Here is a 22,928-nt window from a genome sequence, read left to right as displayed (position 1 = left end):
GATCAGGCCCCCGACATGCGCATTGAGAGTCCTCTAGACACGCGCACCTCGCAGCGCCGTAGTGCGCATGCGCGGAGCGGCCCGTGAGGGCGGAAGTGGGAGCAGTGACGGGGAGGAGGGGCCGCTGCGCTTGCTGTGAGGTGGGCGAGCGGCGGACATGGCGCTCTCCGGGAATCTTGCAGTTCCCCTGGCAGTCCTGGTGCTGTTGCTTTGGGGTCCTCCTTGGACCCACGGGCGGCGCAGCAACGTTCGCGTCATCACGGACGAGAACTGGAGAGAGCTGCTGGAAGGAGACTGGATGATAGAATTGTGAGTGCGGGTTCGCTGTCCCGGGCGGCCAGGATCGTACGTCCGTGCCTGGACACACGACTTCATCCCACACGTTCCTCAGGCCTGTCCCAGGCTCCCCAGGACTGCGCCTCCGAGTTGCGGAGCGAGCATCCCTGAGTTCTGCGGCTCCAGAAACTCCTCCTGGGATCTGCCGCCCGCTTGGTCCCACCCCCTTGTCTCTTACCCGGGAATGTTAAGTTTCTTCTGGTGTGCACCCTCGTTTCGTTTCTGGGGCTGTGGTGAGCCTAAAGGGTTAGCACCAAGGCGAATTCTGACGTTTTTCACGACTTTGAGGATGCGATTGGAGCGCGGGGAGGGAAGTGTCTCACTAGCGTCCAAGTAGTTAATTTAGAGTGATTTTTCCAGACTTTGCCTGTTTTCACCACACTTTACAGAAGAGAATATTGAGCAAAATCTCTCCTCTCCTTTTGTCCTTAAAAGGTAGTCTGTTTATGGTGTTGGAATTTGGGGCTTTTAAGCTTTTTTTTTTTTTTTTTTTAAACGGGTAAGTTAGGTTTTTTTTTAATTGTAAATGCTGAGTAAATTCAAGTTCGGTTATTTTTAAGTTTTCGTTTTCTCTTTTTCCCTCCTCTTTTGCTTTCCCTTTTTCATTCCTCATCTCATTTTTCCTTTTGGTGTCTTTGCACTGTAGAGAATACCCTGGATTGTGACTCCTAGGTCTTTGTAAATGGTATTACATTAAAAGATAAAATTAATGTATTAATGTGATTATTATACACTGTCAAGAGCGCCAGGTCATCATTTATTGCTCGAAATAAATCATTTATCTTGTGTGGCGATTTCAATTTAATAATGCCTGTTCTGCAGCAGTGGGAAGGAAAGCATCTTGCCTTTGCTTTAGATGCTAAGTTGGTGGTGTTATACATATTAGCAGTATTACTGATAATAGTAAAAGCATGATTACTGAGTATTAGCTATGTATTGGACACGACTAAGCACCTTTACACACATACCATATTTAATTCCCTACAAATTCTCTTTGACAGGTGTTTTTCACATTTTGCAAATGAGTAACAAGATACCTATATACGTTAGCTAACCTATCCAGATATTACTATGCTGGATTTTTTTTGGCTCTTCACAGTAGGCATGCAATAATTGTTGTTAGAACACCTTCTTCTTTAAAAAGGTTCAGGTGGAAGTGGCATATGCTACTCAGGAGCTTGAGCCCAGAGGTTCAAGACATCCTGGGCAACATAGAGAAATAAATAAGTACATAGATAAAAATTAGAAGAAGACAGGGTTCAGGTGAGTGTTTTCTTGTGTAATGGATGCAACAAGGGTTGACAAGTTAAGGGGGCTGGTGAAAGTGACATCCCCAAGGGAGAACCCAGAGGCTAAATTAGTAAATCCTGAGTTATTTTAAACACACACACACACACACACACACACACACACACACCCACCCACCACTGGCCTGGCTCAGGCCAGCACTTTGGAAGGTCGAGTTGGGAGGATCACAAGGTCAGGAGACTGAGACTATCCTGGCTAACTGGGTGCAATCCTGTCTGTCCTAAAAATTAGTGGGCGTGGGCGTGGGCATGGTGGCTCTCCTCTGGAGGCTGAGGCAGGAGGGTTTGCTTGAACTTGGGAGGCAGATGCTGCAGTGAGCTGAGATCACACCACTCCCCTCCAGCCTGGGTGACAGAGCAAGACACTGTTTTAGAAACAAAACAAAACAAAACACCCCACAAAACTTACAACATTTATATGCAGGGTATGATAAAGGGAAATAGCTTAGTATATATATAATCTGCAACTTTGAAATGCATTTTCAGGCACCATTGAAAGCTTCTGGGGAGAGGAACTATATAACAAGTGACACTTTGTTTTTCAGTCATTGTCATGAGTAACTTGTTTTAGATAATGCCTATAAAATAGTGTTACAGGCAATTTTTTAAGTGGCAGTGATCCTGTGTTTAAATGCAAAATACAGTCAAGTATTACTCAAGGATATTTTTAAACTCATTATGATCAAGCTATATAAATACAGCCATCAGAAGTAGTATTAAAGAGAACAAGACTAATAAAACATTGAGTATGAGGTAAATCCACGTTGGAGCAGCTATCTAAAATTATGCTATAGGGTAGTAGTTTCTCTTTTTCCTTAAATAGAGATTCTAAAGTTAAGTCTTTAGAAAGCAACTGACAGCCTGGGCAACATGGCAAAACCCAGTCTCTGCAAAAAAATAACGAAAAATTAGCTGGGCAGGCATCTGTAGTCCCAGCTCCTTCGGGGGCTGAGATGGGAGGATGTCTTGAGCCCAGGAGTTTGAGGCTGCAGGGACCCCAGATCACACCACTGCTCTCCAGCCTGGGTAACAAAGTGAGACCCTGTTTCAAAAAATAAAAAAGCAGCTGAGCAACAAAATGAACGTTAAGAAGGAATCTAGTAGTTTTAGTAATAGTCTGCTCCTAATTACAAGTGAATTATCATCAGTAAATCCATTTCTGGTGAGAAGTTTTGTCATGGAGATATTTTTGTTGTAATACTATTTATTGTTAGGAGCTTGGCTTTTATAGTGCCAGTTTGTCTTATTCTACAATGTCTATTTTAGGAGTTTGGTTTTTGTAAAACAAGTGAAGAAAATGTGAAGTACAGAAACTGTATTTTTGTGTTTAACTGGTTTAGGCTTTATTCTTCCTGGTTTTGTTAAAAATAAACTGTTAGGTGTATTATAAGATAATATATGATTAAGTGGATAATATACGATAAAGTGGAAAAATAAGGTCCTAGGGAGATAATGAATATCAGAGGAGTAATTTAAATTCTAATATGCTTACGTTTTTAAGTCCAAGGTCTTGGAAGAAGGATGACCTAGCTGGCCAAGAGTTTTGTTTGGCCTGCTTAGTATTTGTGTGTGGGTTGTATTTTGAGGTAACATTCTTATATAAAAATGCAAATCTCCGTCTTCTTTTAAATGTGAATAGCCAGCTTTACTGTGCCAGCTTCCTTTATGGCAATCGTACTTGGTAGTGGTTGCCACCTTGAGATGCAATGTGTGCTTTTCTATTCACTACAGCCTAGGACACTTTATTTTTCCAACACTTTGCATTTGTGACTCGGCCCTGTAAATTATTAAAATTAGTAAACTTTAACTTTGATCTTGAGGTTTCTCATAGCCACATGTTAATAGAGAAATGCAGAGGCTTTTTAAAGAGCTGTTTTGCATGTGAAAAAATCCTTGTGTCTTATTCTCAGAATTTCATTTGATTAGCATCATCAGTTCATCATCCTTGATTTCCGGGTTGTTAGATCTTCACTTGAAAGTTTTTCTTCTGCATAAAATTAACCACTTTGCCACCATCAGTATTTTTATATAAAATACTCATTATAAATTATACATTTAAATTTTTTATCCCAAGATAAATGGTCATACTCAAGTGCTTAACTCTTTTTTTTTTTAAATCTGTATTTCTTAGTTATGCCCCGTGGTGCCCTGCTTGTCAAAATCTTCAACCAGAATGGGAAAGTTTTGCTGAATGGGGAGAAGATCTTGAAGTTAATGTTGCGAAAGTAGATGTCACAGAGCAGCCAGGTACTGTCAGTTTTTTGGTTAGTTTTGCTTCTTTGCTGTTTAGGTTGATAGATTTATCCTATTTTCTACATTACATGGTCTTCCGTAACTCTACCTTTCATTAGGTTTTGAAAACCTAACAGTCTGCACCTAGTTAACCTGACTTGTCCACCTCCCTGTTGGGGGCTTAGTGTGCAGTGTCTGCAAAATGGAGATTCCCTGGTCGTGTATACGCATCATTTCTTGAATGTGTTGCTTTAAGGGTTCTTGAAATCACTACCCTCTCTTTATTCTTGCCCACATAACTGCCTCTGATTTGTTGTTCCTTGCATCCCAGGCCCCAGACTAGTGTGTAAGATGCCTTTAAGAAATTCTAGAACACTGTGGTTCAGGTGAACATTGGCCAAGCCATATTTACATCCACACTAAACTTCAGAATAAGGAGCATGTGGTTGAGTGATTTTGTAGAGTCAAGGTCACATTCCCTGATAAAAGAAGATTCCCTGAATCTCTGAAATTGAGTTTTAAATTTAGAACCTAAGATTTGAGGATGTGGGCTCCGAAATACAAAGCCCTTGTAGTTGTGAGGTCAGGTGCACTCCTGACTTGGTCCCTGAACAAGTGGCAGGTCCTGCCCTTAAGGAGGCTCCTTTCTCAGACCATCCTCATCTTAGCATTCCCGGTAGTCACACTACCCTTGGGTTCTTGGCTGCCCCATCCCAAATGGTAATAATAAGTAATATTTATTGAGTGCTTGCCTATTATAGCATTCTTCCGAGTATCTTGTGTTTATTATTTAATCCTTATACAACCACATGAAATATGTAATGTCCCCATTTTACAGATAAGAAAACTGAGGCACAGACAGGTCAAGTCTCTGTTCTATCAGTACTTGACACATGGCTAATAATAAATGTTAGCTGTTGTTGTTTTTGCCTGTCTTGTGAAAGAGTCATAGTATTTTCCGTTTTTAGCAGCATCATAAACTGCCTTTGTTTGTCGAAGGTCAAGTGCAATTTCATTTGATTTTAGATCTAAGACCCTATTACCTTGTGCTCGCGCATGACTAATTACTAGTAGGCTTAGTGGTATAAATGATGAAGTGTTTTTGTTTATTTAAAAATGTATTTAATACTCTAATTCTGCATACTTTTAAACTTAGATAATGTGCAGTATTGTGTTTTTTAAAGTTGCTCTAAGTACATAATTCATTTTTAAGTTATGTATTACAAAGCTCAACTATTAGGTATAATTTCATATTCTTTCCTATTAGTACCTATTTAAATAATTCAGAGTCAACTTCTAAGTAGTCAGTGATTGGCCCATGTAAAACCTTCTGTGTGTTCTTTATTTGTAGGACTGAGTGGACGGTTTATCATAACTGCCCTTCCTACTATTTATCAGTAAGTATTTGAAGATTCTCAATTGTGGAGAAGTATGCATTATAATGTAATCAGAAGTAGTAGGCTTCTGGCTTGGATCCTCTTTGAAGAGCTGAGGTAATCTCATTATATTCAGCAGCTATTTTAGAGGGCTTGTTTTGCTTAGTGTTATCCTAGGTGCCTTTAGGTAGTTGAGTGATACGTGAAACAGTCTTTGTCCTCAAAGATTTACCCTTGTTTTAGAAAGCGATGTTCTTGTGAAATGGTGTGATAAGTGATTATGAGTCCAAAGTAGTGGTGAGTCCTGTAGGAAATTGGGTAAAGGAGAAATCACTGTTACCTGGAGTGATTCCTAGCGAATATGGGGTTTAAAAGAAACCTTGAAAGTGGAAGTTTAAGAGTACAGGGTAAGCATTTTGTTCTGAGGACAATCTCATAAACAGTCATTAACAGGAACATGATATGTCCAAAAAGTAGCTAAGAAAGTGCTATTGTACAGCCTTGGATAGCTTAGTAGGTGACAGTTGAGTATTAAATCAGAATGAGCAAGGTTCTATAGTCTTCAGTGTCAGATCTATTAGTTTGGCTTTATCTTCTCAATTGGGGGTATGAACTCTCAAGCCTGTGTGCCTGCTCTGTCCCGTAACATCATGTAGCTGGTAGGTTAAATACCAGGAGGTACTAAAAATAAGTTAGCAATTCTTGGTGTTTGTATCTTGCTTTTCCTTGCCCCCCACCCCCCACCTTTTTTTCATGTTTTTAAAATTCACCCCTACTCCCTTTACATCTAGTTAAATTTCTGTTCTCTGTCTTTTCCTTGCCCCCAACCCCCCACCTTTTTTTTTCATGTTTTTAAAATTCACCCCTACTCCCTTTACATCTATTTAAATTTCTGTTCTCTGTCTCCGTAAGTGCTTCTGTCCTGCCCGTCTCAGTCAGTCCTTTTCCCCACATGCCCTTTCAGTCTCTCCTTTCCTTTTCACTTCCTAGTGCCCCTTGATCTTATTTGGAATTTGCTGCCCTTTTTCTTTTAGTCAAAATTGTTTACCATGTCCTTTCTCCTATATTCTGCCTGTTGAAATCCTACCTGTGCTTCAAAGAATAGCTCCAGTGACACTTCACAAAAGCTTTCTGTTTTGGCAGGGGTGGGGGAACTTCCTTGTGGTCTTTACCTCTGGGTGGATAAAGGGTCCCTTAACCCTACTTAACAGTTCCCTAGTAGGGAGCTGTTCAGGTTTTGCACTTAAAGATGTGGGAACCAAGAGAACATGTATGACTCTGACAGAACTTTCTACGTTGGGAATGGGAAGGAGGAGGTGGATCTAAGGAAGTCTGCAAAGCTGACTGTAAACAGTCACTGAAATGAGAGGAAAGGAAGCAACATACCAGAGGCCTCCAGTGATTTAAAGCAGGGTGGCTGAGGTGATGCTATTACGGCCAAAAGTACTAGGAAAATACCTTAAAAATTTAAGTTATAGCTTAACAATGGCAATAATTACTGTGAGCTAAGCACTATTCTAATAACTTTTATATAATTCTTTTAATATGTGTATTACACATAAGGCTTAAAAGTACATTTCTGAGATGTATCTACTTAACTATATTTCATAGTTTTATTATTTGGAAGAATAACAGCATTTTAAGGCTTATGATTTAAAAAAATAACCTCATTGTTTAATTAAATTAGGGGCTAATAGTCATGAATAGGTAAATAGTATCATTTACTATTAATACTCATACATTGCTCATGCTATGCTAAGCACTATTCTAATAACTTTTATATAATTCTTTTAATATGTGTATTACACATAAGGCTTAAAAGTACATTTCTGAGGTGTATCTACTTAACTATATTTCATAGTTTTATTATTTGAAAGAATAACAGCATTTTAAGGCTTATGGTTTAAAAAAAATAACCTCATTGTTTAATTAAATTAGGGGCTAATAGTCATGAATAGGTAAATAGTATCATTTGCTATTAATACTCGTACATTGCTCATGCTTTTGAATGTTAGAATTGACTGGAAAATGAGGTGAAAAAATATCAAAATAAATATTAAATTATTTATCAGGATAATAATTCTGATTCTCTTTAGTTGTAAAGATGGTGAATTTAGGCGCTATCAGGGTCCAAGGACTAAGAAGGACTTCATAAACTTTATAAGTGATAAAGAGTGGAAGAATATTGAACCTGTTTCATCATGGTTTGGTCCAGGTTCTGTTCTGTAAGTATGAAGGCTTTGTCTCTTAGCCATTTTATAATTCATTGGAACAGATAATTATATTTTATCTAAATGAAATATTTATACTCAATTTGTTTCTTGAACTCTTAAGGTATATCCACATTTATTACATGTTTGATCTTTTTAGTTTGACCTAAGTCAAACATTTTCATGTTTTTTAAGTTAGAGAAGGCATTTTATAGAAGTCTGTTGTATACCTTTTCAGGAATATTTTCACTTTGTAGATTTGATCATTTGTATCATCAAAAACAAAATGCCCCTAAGAGTGTTCACAGTGTAATGGGTAAAACTGCCACTCTTGTGTAATAATTTGAATGAGTAGGCCCAAACTTGTACTCAAGCTACCTGCAGACTTCAGTGATTTTTTTTAATGTTCTGTCTCCATACTGTCAGAAACTGCTAATGCCAACTAAATTGCAAACTTCAACTCTTGACGTAAAGTAATTGAATTATGTTTGGTTGGTTATTCCACCTGTCTGATAACTTCTTATATGAATAGTGTATATAAACAGTGACTGTAATAGCATGCCTAACCACTGAGCTTTGTAGATATCTAGAGGGTAAAAGAATTTCCTCTTAGTAAGTGGCTGTGGAGTGACAAGGATTGAAAATAGCAAGCATGCTTTCTGCTTTGCTGTTGGGATACGAGGCCTCACTGGTCATTTGAGAGACCACTGGGAATAGTGAGTTTTGCTGAAGTCACCAGGGACTGATCCTGTGTGACCAAGCTGTCTCTTCCTGTCCTTTCACCACACTTACCCTTGGAGGATAAGAAGTTGGGACAGTAATCATATAAGAGAGAAATGCTAGATTCTGGGAATGGGAGAAAGATCAGCCCTGCCAACACTCACCCATTGAACTACCATGCCCAACCCAATTTTGGAACCTACTGTTCCTGAAATAAATTACTGCAGACTATAGTGAGGCTATATAGTGCTTTATATTTCAGTTCCTTGTTTCTCTTCTCACTTGGCTTTTAAACAACAGAAGCCTTTAAACATGATTAAAGTGAACTTTTTATGTTGAACTAAAAATGTAACTGATTTTTGTTCTCTGAAATCTCATCTCATAAATGAATCTTGTCCTTCAGTAGAAGAAAGTAGTTGCTTGTAAGTCTGTTTTCAGGCAGCTACAATTGGGAACTCATAGACCTTTCTTATTTCTGAAGCATGCCTTTTTAAAACTGCCTGTCTTAATTACCTGGATTTAATTATGTAAAATACTAATTTTTACTTATATGATGACTTAGCATTTATTTCCTATGTAATTATTTTATATATCATTAAAAGTTGTCAAACAAATGCTCTTGTAAATTTTAATTAATTTCAATAAAAAAGAGAAATGGTTCTTAAGTGGGAAGAATCTGCTTGACAACTGTTTCCAGTCCTTCCCTGAGCCTCCCTTTGGTCATGCTTTGAAGGCTGTTAAGGGTGAATAAGAGTTTCGTTTTCCAACTGGTTTCATGGAACTCGTAACCCTTTATTCAGTGTATTGGAGAAATCATCAGATGAAAGACAAAATGTTACTGTTGAAACAGTAGGAGAAAAGGGAAAAAATATTGTCAAGTATTTTTATTTATGAGGATGTCACATGGTAGTAAAAATTTAGAAACTTAGTTTTCATAAGCAAGCCTTATTACAGGCATGAAATTAGTGATGTATCACTAGTCTTGATTAACAGCAATAAAATCTGTCATGTTGGGGAAATTACAGAGTAGAAAATAGGATATATAGACAAAGATGTGTATGTTATTCAGTTTTTTAATCATCTCTTTTATTTTTAGGATGAGCAGTATGTCAGCACTCTTTCAGCTATCTATGTGGATCAGGGTATGGACTAAAATACTTTTATCTTAAAATTATTTTTCCTGCTGTCACTTTAACAAAAATGAACAGATTTTTAGGTTTTTTTTCCTTTTGATTTTAGACTTGCCATAACTACTTTATTGAAGACCTTGGATTGCCAGTGTGGGGATCATATACTGTTTTTGCTTTAGCAACTCTGCTTTCTGGGCTGTTACTAGGACTTGTAAGTATTTCATTTTGGAGTGGTTGGAAGAAAGATATATTAAAATGTGATAATTTAAAATAGTTACATTAGCTGTGACATATACTCTACATTCAGATTTCTCCTAATGTTTATTTTTACAGTGTATGATATTTGTGGCAGATTGCCTTTGTCCTTCAAAAAGGCGTAGACCACAGCCATACCCTTCAAGTAAGTATATTTTAAAGTGTTTATTTTTTATTCACTATAGCCCTGTTCATTTCTGTAATCACAATCACACATTTCACAGGTTGCTTTTCCGGCTTAGAATTCTAATTGTGGATGGTTGGTCTTTATCAGCTATGGCATAAGGGGAGGTAGAGGAGATGTATATTTCATGTAAGAATGTACTCCAGTGGATTTTGGAATATTGTTATTTTCTTGACTCTTATATTATGGAGAATTTTAACATTGCATATAGCATGTAGATATTTAATAATATTTATTCGATGTCAATTTATAAGTGGAATATATTCTACTCTTCAAGTCATTCATTAGTATACTGGCCACCATATTTGAAGATTATTCTTTGAATGCCAGCCAATTGTAAGTTTTTTTTGTGGTGGAATATTGGGAAAAGCAATCCCTATAGTTGATTTAGTATGTTATTGACACTGAACTGTACTACAGAACAATTTATTATAAGCATTTAACAATGTTGTAATTGTACTGTTAATGGAAGCCTTTATATTTGCAATTCTTAAAGAATTTTTACATATCTGTTATCCTGTTTGCTTTTCAGCAGCCCTGTAGTAGAGTGCATAGGTGATACCGCCCCCATTTTGTACTTGAAACTAAGGTTCACAGTCACACAGAAGTGACAAAGCATAGTCTTCAACTAAATCAGACTTGTGGCCTGATAGTCCTTCATTTATGATGTCTTTCTTAACTTAGGGCTTATTGAGATCAAAATTTCTGAAATAACTGTCCTTTCATAACTGGTAGGTCATCGTTTTATATTTCTTAGATAGTTGCATTGATACTAAAAAGGACATGCATAGGGGATGGAATAATTTTATCCAACAAGGGCTGCTGACGTATAGAAAAAACCATAAGCACAGATTACTTGAATGACAAATATATTGTTAGGTTTAAGGTTGAAGTGAAATTAATATAAAATGTTTACTCACCAACTTTTAAATGATGAATAAAATTTAAGATTTAATTTAGTATATAAAAAGATACTACATAAAAATAGCTATACAGATGGTCCCCGACCTACAGTCATTCAACTTAAAATTAACTTTACGATGGTGCCAAAGGAATATGCATTCACTAGAAACTATACTTTAAACTTTGAGTTTTGACCAATTCTGGGCTACTGGTAGGCAGGACTATATAGTACTTTAGTGATGCTGGGCAGATTAGGTTAGGTTAGGTGTATTAATGTATTTCAACTTATGTAAAGGTAGGTTAGATATATTAAATGCCTTTTTGACTTGAGATGTTTTCAAAATGCTTTATCAGGGCATACCCCATCATAAGTCAGGGAGCATCTGTATTATGTTTGGTTTTCTTATATTCTGTCTTCACCCTTACATAAATCATACAGCCGTCAGAAAATCTGCAGGGTGATCAGTGTGCAACTGGCACTGGATCCTGTAAATGTACCAAAGTACATAGTAACTCATGGAATATGCAGGCTGAATCATTATTGCCACTGTTGACACATCATCCTCTCATCTCCCAGGAGTTTACTTTGGGAGTCTGAATAGATGGATTTCTCTGAGGATGTAGGTGTTGGAGTCTGCGTTGTCTTACCACTTAGGAGTAAACTTGAGAGTGAGACTTGCCTGGAGAACTTGTTGAAACAGATTGCTGATTCTCCACGGTGGGCTTTAGACTCAGAAGTTCTGTGTTGGGGCCAAGAATTTCCGTTTCTAATAATCTCCAAGTGAAGTTGATGTTGCTGGTCTGAGGACCACTATTTGAGAACCCCCATCTTAGAGAAAGTGGTTACCAATAGGAAAATCTATAGACCCCTGCGCATGAAATAACTTGTCTTTTGGTGTTGACCATACAAACTTTTTAAAAGAATACTGACTCTTCTAGAATCCTTTGTGCAATACTGTGGAATACGTAACTGGTGTACACAAATAGGTAAGTATTCTCAAACAAGAAAGATAAGACAGTGTAATAGGCACAATTTTAGAAACTTTAGAAGAGTTGAATCTGAGGAAATGACAGATAATACTCTACCTCTTTTAGGAAGTTACAAGGGAATTCATTCCTTGGAAATGAAAATTTGAAAATGACTTGACTAATTCATGTCAAGCTACTCAAGTTTTTCTGTTCTCTATTATGATCCACAGTAAAAGTCACTAAAGAAGTCTTTACCTTTAAATATCTGTTAATTTGGAGGGATTGAAAGGCATAAAGAGTTTTTTTATTCAAAAAGAAGACAAGCATGGTCTCTGAGCCAGAGGGATCTGACTGGGCATCCCAGCTCTACCACTTAGTAGCAAAGCAGTATGACAGACATTTCCTACCCTTTGAGCATGTATCCTCCTTTGTGAAACGGAAATAATTTCACATTGCTCCATTGAATCGTTATGACACTTTGAAGATAGGTATGTAATTCTCAATTTATTGTGGTAACACATATAAGCATTCAGCAAGTAATCACTATGCATATGATTATGTAATTTATTTTTCTTTAGTAATACAACTAATATTAATCCAGACTTAAAAGTGAGATTGCCATACCCCTTCCATAGTAGAACGCGTGATTTGAGTTGTTTTCCAGTATGTGTGCTTGTCTTGATTTTGAGTTGCTAGGGTTGCTAAAGAAATCCAGTTCAATCTACTGTTAAGCAGAATTGTAATTTATTGGTTTATGTAGCGAAGAAGTCTGAGATCAGGGTTGACTGGATCCTTAAGGCTCAAATGATGTTGTTAAGATGCTTTGTTTTTCTGACTTATTCAGTTCTCCATACCTTCCTTGTTCAATTCTCAGTTGGGTGCTTTTTAGAATTTTTTTTTTCCTATTTTTTTCTCTGACCTCAAGGACATCTGGATCTGCTTAGTTCTTTCCAGTCACTAGAATAAGGTGGTTTTAGAAACCCATAGTCACAATCTAAGAATAAGAAGGAAATTCATTTTTTTCTACACCCACCTATTTTTTTTTGGAGAAATTCTGGTGCATTCCACTGTGTAAAGGTCTCACTTCTTGGAAACCAGGGTTTCACAACCTCAACACTATTGACATTTTTGGCCAGATAATTTTTAGTTGTGATGGACTACATTTTATACACTGTTGAATGTTTAATAGCATTCTCCTACTTGCCAGTAGCATTGCCTTTCTCAGATGTGAAAAGCAAAAATATCTCTAGACGTTAAGTGTTCCTTGTAGAGGGGGCAAACTCATCCTTGGTAGAGAACCATTGCTATAAACTAATATGCACCAGGACCACAGTGGGTGTGGCATAGGGAAGGGGATATTAGCCAAACAGAAGGATGGATGTCAGGCAGACCAAACAACAGATTGTTCACTACTAGTGATTTTTTCTGATGGTTCGTTCTGCCTTATTAACCCAGTCCTTCCTTGCGGGTCCTCATCCCCAGCCCCATGATTCTGGATTGCCTAGGATTGGGGGCAGTCTGAGATCATTGAACAGAGTTAACTAGCAACTGGCCCTGTAAAACATAGAAAGGATGTGTATGTGTGTATATACTTACTCATTGAAATGTGCACTTCAGATTTGTACATTTTATTGTAATTATAACATAGTAAAATAACATATATGGGAGTTGGGTAAGGGGAAGCACATTTATAAGACCAGAAGAAGAAATGGACAGAAATACAACCTTTAACTGTAAATGTGTAATTTCTGTTCCCCTGGGAACTGAAACAAAGATACTGTTGAAGTTTTAGTATACTTGTAGACCAGATGATTCATAGCAAATTAATATGAGATAGTTTTTTTTTTTTTAAGCCAGTCAAATTTAGCAGTGGAGGTTGTTTATCACCATTCGTGACAGTAACATTAGTAAGTTCTGATAACCTACTACCATTGGACCAACCACTTCTTTTTAATGCTATATATTTTCTTACAACTTCCATATTCGCAACGTTAATGCTGATTCATTAAATTCAGTTCAGTTTATAAATGGGTGGGTAATTAGCATGACTTTGATAACTAAGATGGCTCAAACCAATTTTTGTTTTTGTAATATCATGTGTTTTTTGGTCTTGTCTTGAATAACTTTTTCCTTTTGGGAAATCCAAATATGATAAATAATTGCCAAAGCAGTTTTGGGGCATGTAAGTCATTGTATCTTGATTTTACTCTAAAGCAAATCTAATACCTCAACAAAAATACATTTTTGGTCTTTGTCTTTCAGAAAAATTATCAGAATCTCTGCAACCTTTGAAAAAAGTAGAGGAGGAACAAGAGGCAGATGAAGAAGATATTTCAGAAGAAGCAGCTGAAAGTAAAGAAGGAACAAACAAAGACTTTCCACAGAATGCCATAAGACAACGCTCTCTAGGTCCATCATTGGCCACAGATAAATCCTAGTTGAATTTTATAGTTATCTTAATATTATGATTTTGATAAAAAAGAAGATTAATCATTTCATTTGGTTTGAAGTGAACTGTGACTTACTTGAATATTGCAGGGTTCAGTCTAGATTGCTTTTAAATTGAAGAGTCTACATTCAGAACATAAAATCACAGGTATACAAGTTTGAAATATGATTTAAGCACAGTATCGTGGTTTAAATAGTTCTCTAGTTTTTGAAAAATCGTGCCAAGCAATAAGATTTGTGTATATTTGTTTAATAATAACCTGTTTCAAGTCTGAGTTTTGAAAATTTACATTTCCCAAGTATTGCATTATTAAGGTATTTAAGATTATTGTAGAGAAAAATATTTCTCATTTGATATAATTTTTCTTGGTTTCACTGTGTGAAAAGAAGAAGATATTTCCCATAAATGGGAGCTTTGCCCATTGTCTCAAGAAATGTGTATTTCAGTGATAATTCTGTGGGTTTTTTTTTTTTAAGAGATATATTCCAAAATTTCCTTGTGGTTTTAGGTTATGCAACTAATAAAAACTACCTTATCTTAATTACAGTTTTGTACACATGGTAATACATGATATGCTACTGATTTAGGAAGTTTTGAAGTCCATGGTATTTTCTTGATTATCTCTTGTATTTTTCTTACTTACCATGGGTTACATTTTTTATTTTTCAAATTGGATGATAGTTTCCAGGAAATATTTTTTCTGTTTTAGTAAACAGTATTTTCTTGTTTCAAACTGAAGTTTACTGAGAGATCCGTCAAATTGAGCTGTCTGTTGATAATTTAAAATTTTGGCCACTCTTTTCAGATTTTACATTATTCTTGCTGAACTTCTACTTGAAATTGTTTTTTTTTTTTTTTCTTTTTCTTTTTAGATGTTAAGGTGAACATTCCTGATTTTTGTCTGATGTGGAAAAACCTTGGTATTTTACATTTTGAAAATTCACGGAAACTTAGTATTAAACAAAGTTTGCATTCTACTCAGGAAAAAGCATCTTCTTGTATATGTCTTAAATGTATCTTTGTCCTTATATACGGAAAGTTCTTAATTGATTTTATAGTCTGTAATGCTTGATGCTTTAAAATCATAACATTTTAATATTTTTTAAAAAGCAGACTTCATATTCTCCTCTTCTTTCGCGACTGCTAATATTGTGTGGAATTTCACAGGTAGAAATCAACAGGATGGAACATTTTGTGTATTTTTACTCCTTAAAGAGCTAGTATATATAGGTTTCACCTTACAAGAAGGGGGAAAACCATAAATACAATGAATCAACTGACCATTATGTAGTAGACAAATTCTCTAATGTCCCCTTCTTTCTAGGCTCTGTTGCTATGTAAATCCATTAGACTTGCAGTATCATACAAGTTTTCTTTAAAGGCCTCTCCTTTAGAATATAAAATATTATACCACTGAAGAGTTTGGATGTGTAACTTGTGATGCCTTAGAAAAATATCCTAAGCACAAAATAAACTTTTCTAACCACTTCATTAAAGCTGAAGACTAGTATGATTTCTAGTTGCTTATTTGAAGGTATGCTTTATTACTTTCTATTTAACAATGTTCAGATGAGTAGTTGTATGTTCATATATGTGTACTTGATATGTGTAATTGAAAGACGCCTTCTTTTTCTATTGAGATGGTTAAGGACAGTAATGCTCATTAATCAAGCATTTTTTTTTTCTTTTTAGTGTTCTAGTACATGTGACATTGGCAAATTTTTTATTAGAAAATATGTGACCAGAGGGTTTCTATAGAGTAAAATAAAGCAAAATGAAACAAAAAAAAAAACACAAAATCACCCCTTATATTACAGAAAATTTAAAGTATGCTGAATGGATAGGGTCTTGAAATTTCAGGAAACATAATCTCAGAGTTCTTAACGATTGTTACTATAGACATCTCAGTAATTTTCAGTTGGTAGCAGGCTTATAGAAACTCTTTGGGATTATTTACAGATGGTTCAGGAAGGAATAAAATATAAGTAATATCCTGGAGAATTCTGTGCCCTTTACCCACAATAATCAATTCAGCTCTACTATTAAAGTATTGTAAAATCTGATCTTTAGAGGAAAATACAGTATTCTACCCTATATTGTATAGATCCTCAATGATCATCAGAAAGACTGAAAAAAGTTTTAATGAAGAATTCTGGCTACATCTAACAGCTACTATTTATCAAGTACCTACTGGAGCTTTGTTGTTTTCCCGTATTCATTTAGTTCTAACAATGACTGCAAGACAGGTAAGCATTGCACATCTTTCAGGTGAGTCAGCTGAGAGGTTTGGTAGCAGTAGGTAAAATTTGAATCTAATTCTTACTTTAAATCTTTTTTAAAATTTTTATTTATTTTTATTTTTTAGTGTGAGTGTGTGAAGTTCAGCAATCTCTTATCTGTTATTTTGGTCCTTTTTTTTTGTTTGAGATGGAGTTTCACTCTTGTTGCCCAGGCTAGAGTGCAATGGTGTGATCTTGGCTCACTGCAACCACCGCCTCCTAGGTTCAAGTGATTCTCCTGCCTCAGCCTCCTGAGTAGCTGGGATTACAGGCATGTGTCACCACTCTCGGCTATTATTTTAGTCTTCAAATTTCACTCCTATGAGAATATAGCAATAAATGCTACTTAGAAATACCATAATTATTCAATATTTGCAGTCTTGTGATGTTGGTTACTGCGTAAAGTAACTTACTGCAGTAAATGATGCTTTAGAAAGCAGTTTTCTCTTGTCTGTTGTGTCCTTATTCAACCTTATGCAAAAGCATAGTTCTGGACTTTATTATGGTGTAAATTTATTGAATGAACATTTTGGCTCATATTTTATGACATTGCAATTCATCTCAGTGGTCAGTTTAAGGTAGGGTTCTTACAGTATATTACTTTTGATACAGGTATTTTATTAATAAGAATTTATTTGGGTTGGAGTTCAAATGCTTGGTTTTACTGATTGATTGTATGATTCTATAAATAAAATTTTAATTGAACATCCTTGCATATTTAGATGTTCGTATTGCTTATCTAGCAACTTTTGTATTTATGAAACCAAAAACTAGAGTAATAATGAATTTAAGTTGGAATTTTGATAATATGTAAGTAGCAAGGTCAGATTATATGCTTGAACAGGTATAACATTTCCCATTTTTTCTCATTTATTCTTAATTGACAGGAAATAATTGTGTACATTTATGGGATACAATGTGATGTTTTCATCAGCGTATACATTGTAGAAAGATTCAATCAAGCTAATATATCCATCGCTTTACCAGTGTATCTGTGTGTGTGTGTGTGTGTGTGTGTGTGTGTGTGTGTGTGTGTGTGGTGAAAATGTTAAAAATCTAAGCTATTTTGAAATCTACATTATTATTAGTTGTGGTCACCATGCCATGCAATAGATCACTAAAACATATTCCTCTGGTCTAGTTGAGACTCAGTGCTATTTGATCAACATCTTCCCTTTCCCCATTTATCTCTTTCTAGCCTCTTGTAACTACCTTTCTGTTGTTTCTATGAGATTAACTTTTAGATTCTACATATAAGTGAGATCATATAGTATTTCTTTCTCTTCCTGACTTATTTCACTGAGCGTAATGTCCTTCAGTTTTGTCTGTGTTATTATAAGTGACAGAATTTCCCTCTTTTTTTAAGGCTGTATAGTATTCCAGCATGTATATATTCTGCATTTTCTTTATCCTTTGATTCATTGCCATAAACTTAGGTTACTTCCCTATCTTGGCTGCTGTGAATAATGCTGAAATGAACATAGTTAGGTTATTGGGCCTCCTGGATCTGGATTTCTATTTCCTTCTCCACACTTCCGGAGTATTCTGCCATTATTTGTTTGAATGTTTTCTGTCCCTTTCTCTCTCTCTTTTCCTGGTACATTGATAATGCATAAATTCTGCTCAGTGATATCTCATATAGCCCTTAGGCTGTCTTCATTCTTTCTCATACTTTTTTTCCCCCTCTCTTCAAATTGAAGGATTTCCAATAACCTATCTTCAAATTTGCTATTCCTTCACATGATCTAGTCTGTTGTTGAACCATTCTGTTGAGTTTTTTAGTTTAGTTATTGTATTTTTCAGCTTGATGATTTCTGTTTGGTACTTGTTAATATTGTCTATCTTTTTATTGAATTTCTCTGTTCATGAATAGGTCTTCTTACCTTGGTGAGCATCTTTATGACTGTCCTTTTGAATTTTCTGTCAAGCAAATGACATATCTCCATTTCATTAGGGTTGGCTTCTGGAGATTTATATGATTTTTTTTTTTTTAACTTGGAATACATTTCCCTGTCTCTTCATTGTCCTTGACTCTGTGTTAGTTTTTGCTCATTAGATTAAAGAACCCCACTCCCCAAGTCGTGGTAGACTGGTCTCATGTATTATGTTCTTCCTCAGTCAGTCCCACCAGAGATTGTTGCCTCTAAACTCTTTGTACTTGTCCAAAGAACCTTTGTTCTTAGTAAGCCCCAAGAAATTAGAGAGCATCAAATCATACTATTGTCTTGTGAGAGGCAGGATAGAAGGCAGTTCCTTGGAATGCAACTGCAGAGGTTGGAGTGTTAGATATATTGCAGTTCTTTCCTTGCAGAGAAGCTGAGAGCCAGAGTTTATCTCTGACTCTTTCCATCTTACATCAAGGACAGGGCAGAAGCAGATACTTTAAGATTTGTTCAGACTGTGCACTTTGAACCTGATGGGATAGCTGCTGAACCTGTACAAAGTTAAAAGTCACCTTTTGTTCTCTGTGGTCTAGGAGACTCAGGAGTACAGAGCTCTGTTGGTTTCCAGAACTAGGTGATGTAGGAGCCAGTAAAGGCTTGAGTGAAGGATTTACAAGTTGGGATGCTAGATGCATGCAGAAACTATTTCCACAGAGTTGCAGATTGGATTTGTTGCTGGAACAAGTCAGAGAAGATGATACTGGGAGTGCCCACCCTCCTGTTAGAGCAAACAAAAGTTTCACAACCTCCTTGTTGGGGGGAGACTTGTCTGGAGTTGTCACTGAAGTAAGCCAGGGAGGAAGGCAGGGAGTGTCTGCTTTCCCTTTCAGGCATAGAGAGGTAATCCTTGCTGGTCAAGAAGGTGCAGGGGGTGCCATCCCTCCTATTCTTGCTGGCACAGGTCTCCAACCTCTTTCTCTGGAGAGATTATAGAGCTTCAGCAAGTTGAGGAAGGTGACACAGGAAGTTCTGTGCTTCCTGTTTAGACTTGAAGAGGTTTATCTATTTATGTATATATTTTTTGAGATGGCCTCACTGTGTTGCCCAGACGAGTGTAGTGGCATGATCATGGCTCACTTCAGCCTCAACATCCTTGAGCTCAGTGACCTTCCCATCTCAACCTTCTGAGTAGCTGGGACTGCAGGTGCACACCACGATGTCCAGCTAAATTGTGGTTCTTTTTTTAGAGATGAGGTCTGAACTATGTTGTCTAGGCTGGTCTTGAACCCCTGGGCTTATGTGATCCTCCTGTCTTGGCCTCCTAAAGTGCTGAGATTATAGGTGTTAGCCACCACACCCAGCCTAGTTTATATATTTATTTTTAGAGACAGAGTCTTGCTCTGTCACCCAGGCTGGAATGCAGTGGCAACATCATAAGTTACTACAGCCTCAAACTCCTGGGCTCAAGTGATCCTTCTGCCTCAGCCTCTCAAGTAGCTAAGATTATAGGCACACACCACCATGCCCAGCTGATTTTTAAATTTTAAGTAGAAACATCGACTCGCTATGTTGCCCAGGCTGGTCTCTAACTCCTGGCTTCATCCTCCTGCCTCTGCTTCCCTAAGTGAGATTTATTCTTTTATTTTACTATGTAGGTTACCAGGTAAAGGTTTGTTAGAAGCCAGAATCTCAGGGAGCTGCTGGAAAAGTGTGTGTTCAAACCCTTTTAGGAGCAAGTTGGGAGCTCAGCTGATCCCAGCAGTAGCTGGGAGTGCTTGCTTGGCTGAAAACCCCCCTTTGTTCTTTGGGCTTGAGGGAAATCTTCCGATGCCATGCTCTCCTGTGAAGAAAAGTAATTTAAGTGTCAAACCCTATGGCAGGGACTGTAAATGCTGAGTACGTGTGGTATGAGTCCCTCACCAGTTAGGAAGAAGCTAGGAGTTGGAATTTCCTTTCTGTTTTTAAGGTGCCATGCTCAGGATAGGATTAGTGTGCTGGTGCATCTCCACTTTTCCTACCTGTTTTGATGTGGATGTTTTCTCAGCCTTATGGTGTGTAGGTGTTTTTCAGCTGGATTCTGGCTTTCTCTTGAGAGAGCTGATCCATGTGTAGGTGTTTTACTCAGTGTGTCTATGGGAGGAAGGACAGTCAGGAGCCTTCTATTCCAGCCTGTTGCTGACATCATTCCCCTTCGTCTCTTTTAAAGTAATTATTTATTTTGATTCGTTAACTACAAATGGTGATAACATAATAGCGGTATTTTGCCTGGTCATGAAATCAGCTTGTATCTCTCTGCCCACTTGGCTGTGTGTGACATTACTTTTAGCCTATCTTCCTAGTGGTATTACAACTCAGACTGGTTATGTCCTAAAAATGAAAACACCAGAAGTAAACTGACCCAACAGAGGTTTGATTTATCTGAAACTTCTTTTAAATGTAAAAATAATTAAGAGAGTCATTTTACATTTAGCAGAAATATATTTCATTTTTGAACAGTAACTTAAGCAGTTTATTTTTTAAGCCTTCCTATTGTCAGTGTTTTTAATAAAGCCTGTCAGAAATAAGGATATCCGGTGGATTAGAATACATCAGTTCAAGTCCAATATGATTAGAATACATCAGTTCAATATGATGGTTCAGCATATTGCTACCTGGGCTTTTTTTTGAGACAGTCTCACTTTGTCGCCCAAGCTGGAGTACAGTGGCGCAATCTCACTTTACTGCCACTTCTGCCTCTCAGGTTCAAGGGATGTCCTGCCTCAGCCTCCTATGTAGCTGGGACCACCAGCTTGTACTACCACACCCAGCTAATTTTTCGTGAGATACCAGGGCATTCCTTTTTTTTTTTTTTTTTTTTTTGTTACCCAGGTTGGAGTGTAGTGGCATGATCTCAGCTCACTGCTACCTCCACCTCCCAGGTTCAAGCGATTCTCCTGCCTCGGTCTCCCAAGTAGCTGGGATTACAGACATACTTTACGACGCCTGGCTAAATTTTTGTATCTTTAGTAGAGACGGAGTTTCACCTTGTTGACCAGGCTGGTCTCGAACTTCTGACCTTGTGATCCGCCCGCTTGGCCTCCCCAAGTGCTGGGATTACAGGCTGAGCCACTGCACCCAGCCTGATACCAGGGCAGTCTTAAGAAACTTTCTCTAAACTTTCGATATCTCCTGTCTTCCACAGAATCAAATACACATTTCTTGGTTGGAAATTTTAAACGCTCTTAACTGTCTGCCTACCTTCCACCTCAATTAATATTCTTGAGACCACTTTAACAAATCAACTGTTGAGTGAATGTTCCTTACATCGTTGGTTCATAACTCAGCTCAAATCCGTTTAAAGTCTTTGCTAGCCCACTGGTGTAGATTTTTTCATCCTCTGGCAGTTAAGTCACATTTTGTCTTGTAATGTTTCTTCTCTTACATTTATTATGCCAGTTAGTAAGTGACATTGAACAAAAGACCATACATATCTTGCCTCAATTTATGTGTAAAATGATTCCTGAAGTTTTTTCTCTACCTTTAAGAAGATAATTAGTAGATTCATATTTGTCTCCAAAACCTGATTGTCAACTCCTTGAGGCCTGAAACTTGTTAGTTTGAAACAAACTGTAGTGATGTAGTGGGACACTTCTGAGCATTGATGTTCACATTTCTAAAATGCAATAGGTCACTAGGAAATAATTCACACCCTGAGTCTGCTGAGATGGGGGAGCCAAAAAAGGAAAACCCTGCCCTGACCTTCACTCTCATAGACAACACTGTTGTGTTGTGTCACTGTACTAGCATCATCCTGTTCTTCACTGCAAAAGCCGAATTTTAAGTCCTCTATCTGTATCTCCCCTGCATTCATATGCTTCAGGGGCAGTTGACTCCATCTTTGTCTGCCAGGATTGAGTTTAGATTATGAACACGCATGCTAATCCAATCCAGAAATTGACGTGATCAATGGATATGTGGTCCAAATTGAGCCACTGAAATGCTGCAGGCTTCTGGCAAGATCTCTTCTGTTAAAAATGAGACCCAGAAAAGAGACAGTTCTCTTTTTTTCTGGAGTTTGGCATTATCTGGATGTGATACACAGAATTTGGAGGTCATCACACAGCCGGAGGATGAAACCAATAAACAGGATGGCAGAGCCGAGAGAATCTCAGAAAGGCCAAGGGGAGGTCCTGGTGTAATACCCCTTAACTGTGGACATCTTACTTGAGATAATTTTTCTTACTATCTAACCATTTTGAGTAAAACTTTTCAGTTGAAATTAAAGTATGAGCATGGCTGTCAGCTCTCTGGACTTTGTAAACAACGGTGTTTTGATGTAACTTAGCCAAGCTCATTCCATGTCTGTTTTATTATCTGAGAATTCTCATTTGAAACCTCTGGTTTGCTTTTCTCACTTTGACATTCCAAGGTAGTGGGGAACAAAGTGCATGTATGTGGCTGAAAGTAATTTGTGGGCCAAATCAGACATACAACAAGCACACTGGATAATGAAAGGTGAAATTACTATAGTTTTCCTTGCAGGGATCTATATTTTATTATAGCTCATAATTCTTGACAGTAATGTTATGCTCTGTAAGCATTAGAGATGAAATCCTGGAAGCTAAAAATAGTATGTATTGGATTCAAATATAATTGTTTAGTGTGAAAGCAGGCTTTGAGCCTAAAAGATCCTTGCTTGGCTTATTTAATATAACT

At 37.1% G+C, this 22,928-nt stretch overlaps 1 protein-coding gene and 1 non-coding gene across 2 annotated transcripts; both read left to right on the top strand.

Moving 5' to 3' along the window:
- The first annotated feature begins 94 nt into the window (after nt 1–94).
- On the top strand, nt 95–17,059 carry TMX1 (thioredoxin related transmembrane protein 1). Its single transcript, XM_003930530.4, has 8 exons — nt 95–309; nt 3,775–3,890; nt 5,227–5,272; nt 7,348–7,476; nt 9,278–9,323; nt 9,421–9,522; nt 9,645–9,711; nt 13,885–17,059. Exons 1-8 carry the CDS (start codon nt 158–160, stop codon nt 14,058–14,060), a joined length of 834 nt encoding a protein of 277 aa, XP_003930579.1. The 5' UTR covers nt 95–157; the 3' UTR covers nt 14,061–17,059.
- Nucleotides 4,014–4,148, top strand: LOC120364152 (small nucleolar RNA SNORA70). Its single transcript, XR_005579495.1, has one exon. It is a non-coding gene; the product is annotated as a small nucleolar RNA SNORA70 (small nucleolar RNA).
- Nucleotides 17,060–22,928: the final 5,869 nt, after the last annotated feature.

Source organism: Saimiri boliviensis, chromosome 2 (assembly GCF_048565385.1).
Source record: "Saimiri boliviensis isolate mSaiBol1 chromosome 2, mSaiBol1.pri, whole genome shotgun sequence".
NCBI classification, from domain to species: Eukaryota; Metazoa; Chordata; class Mammalia; order Primates; family Cebidae; genus Saimiri; species Saimiri boliviensis.
This window is presented reverse-complemented; position numbering and strand designations above follow the sequence as displayed.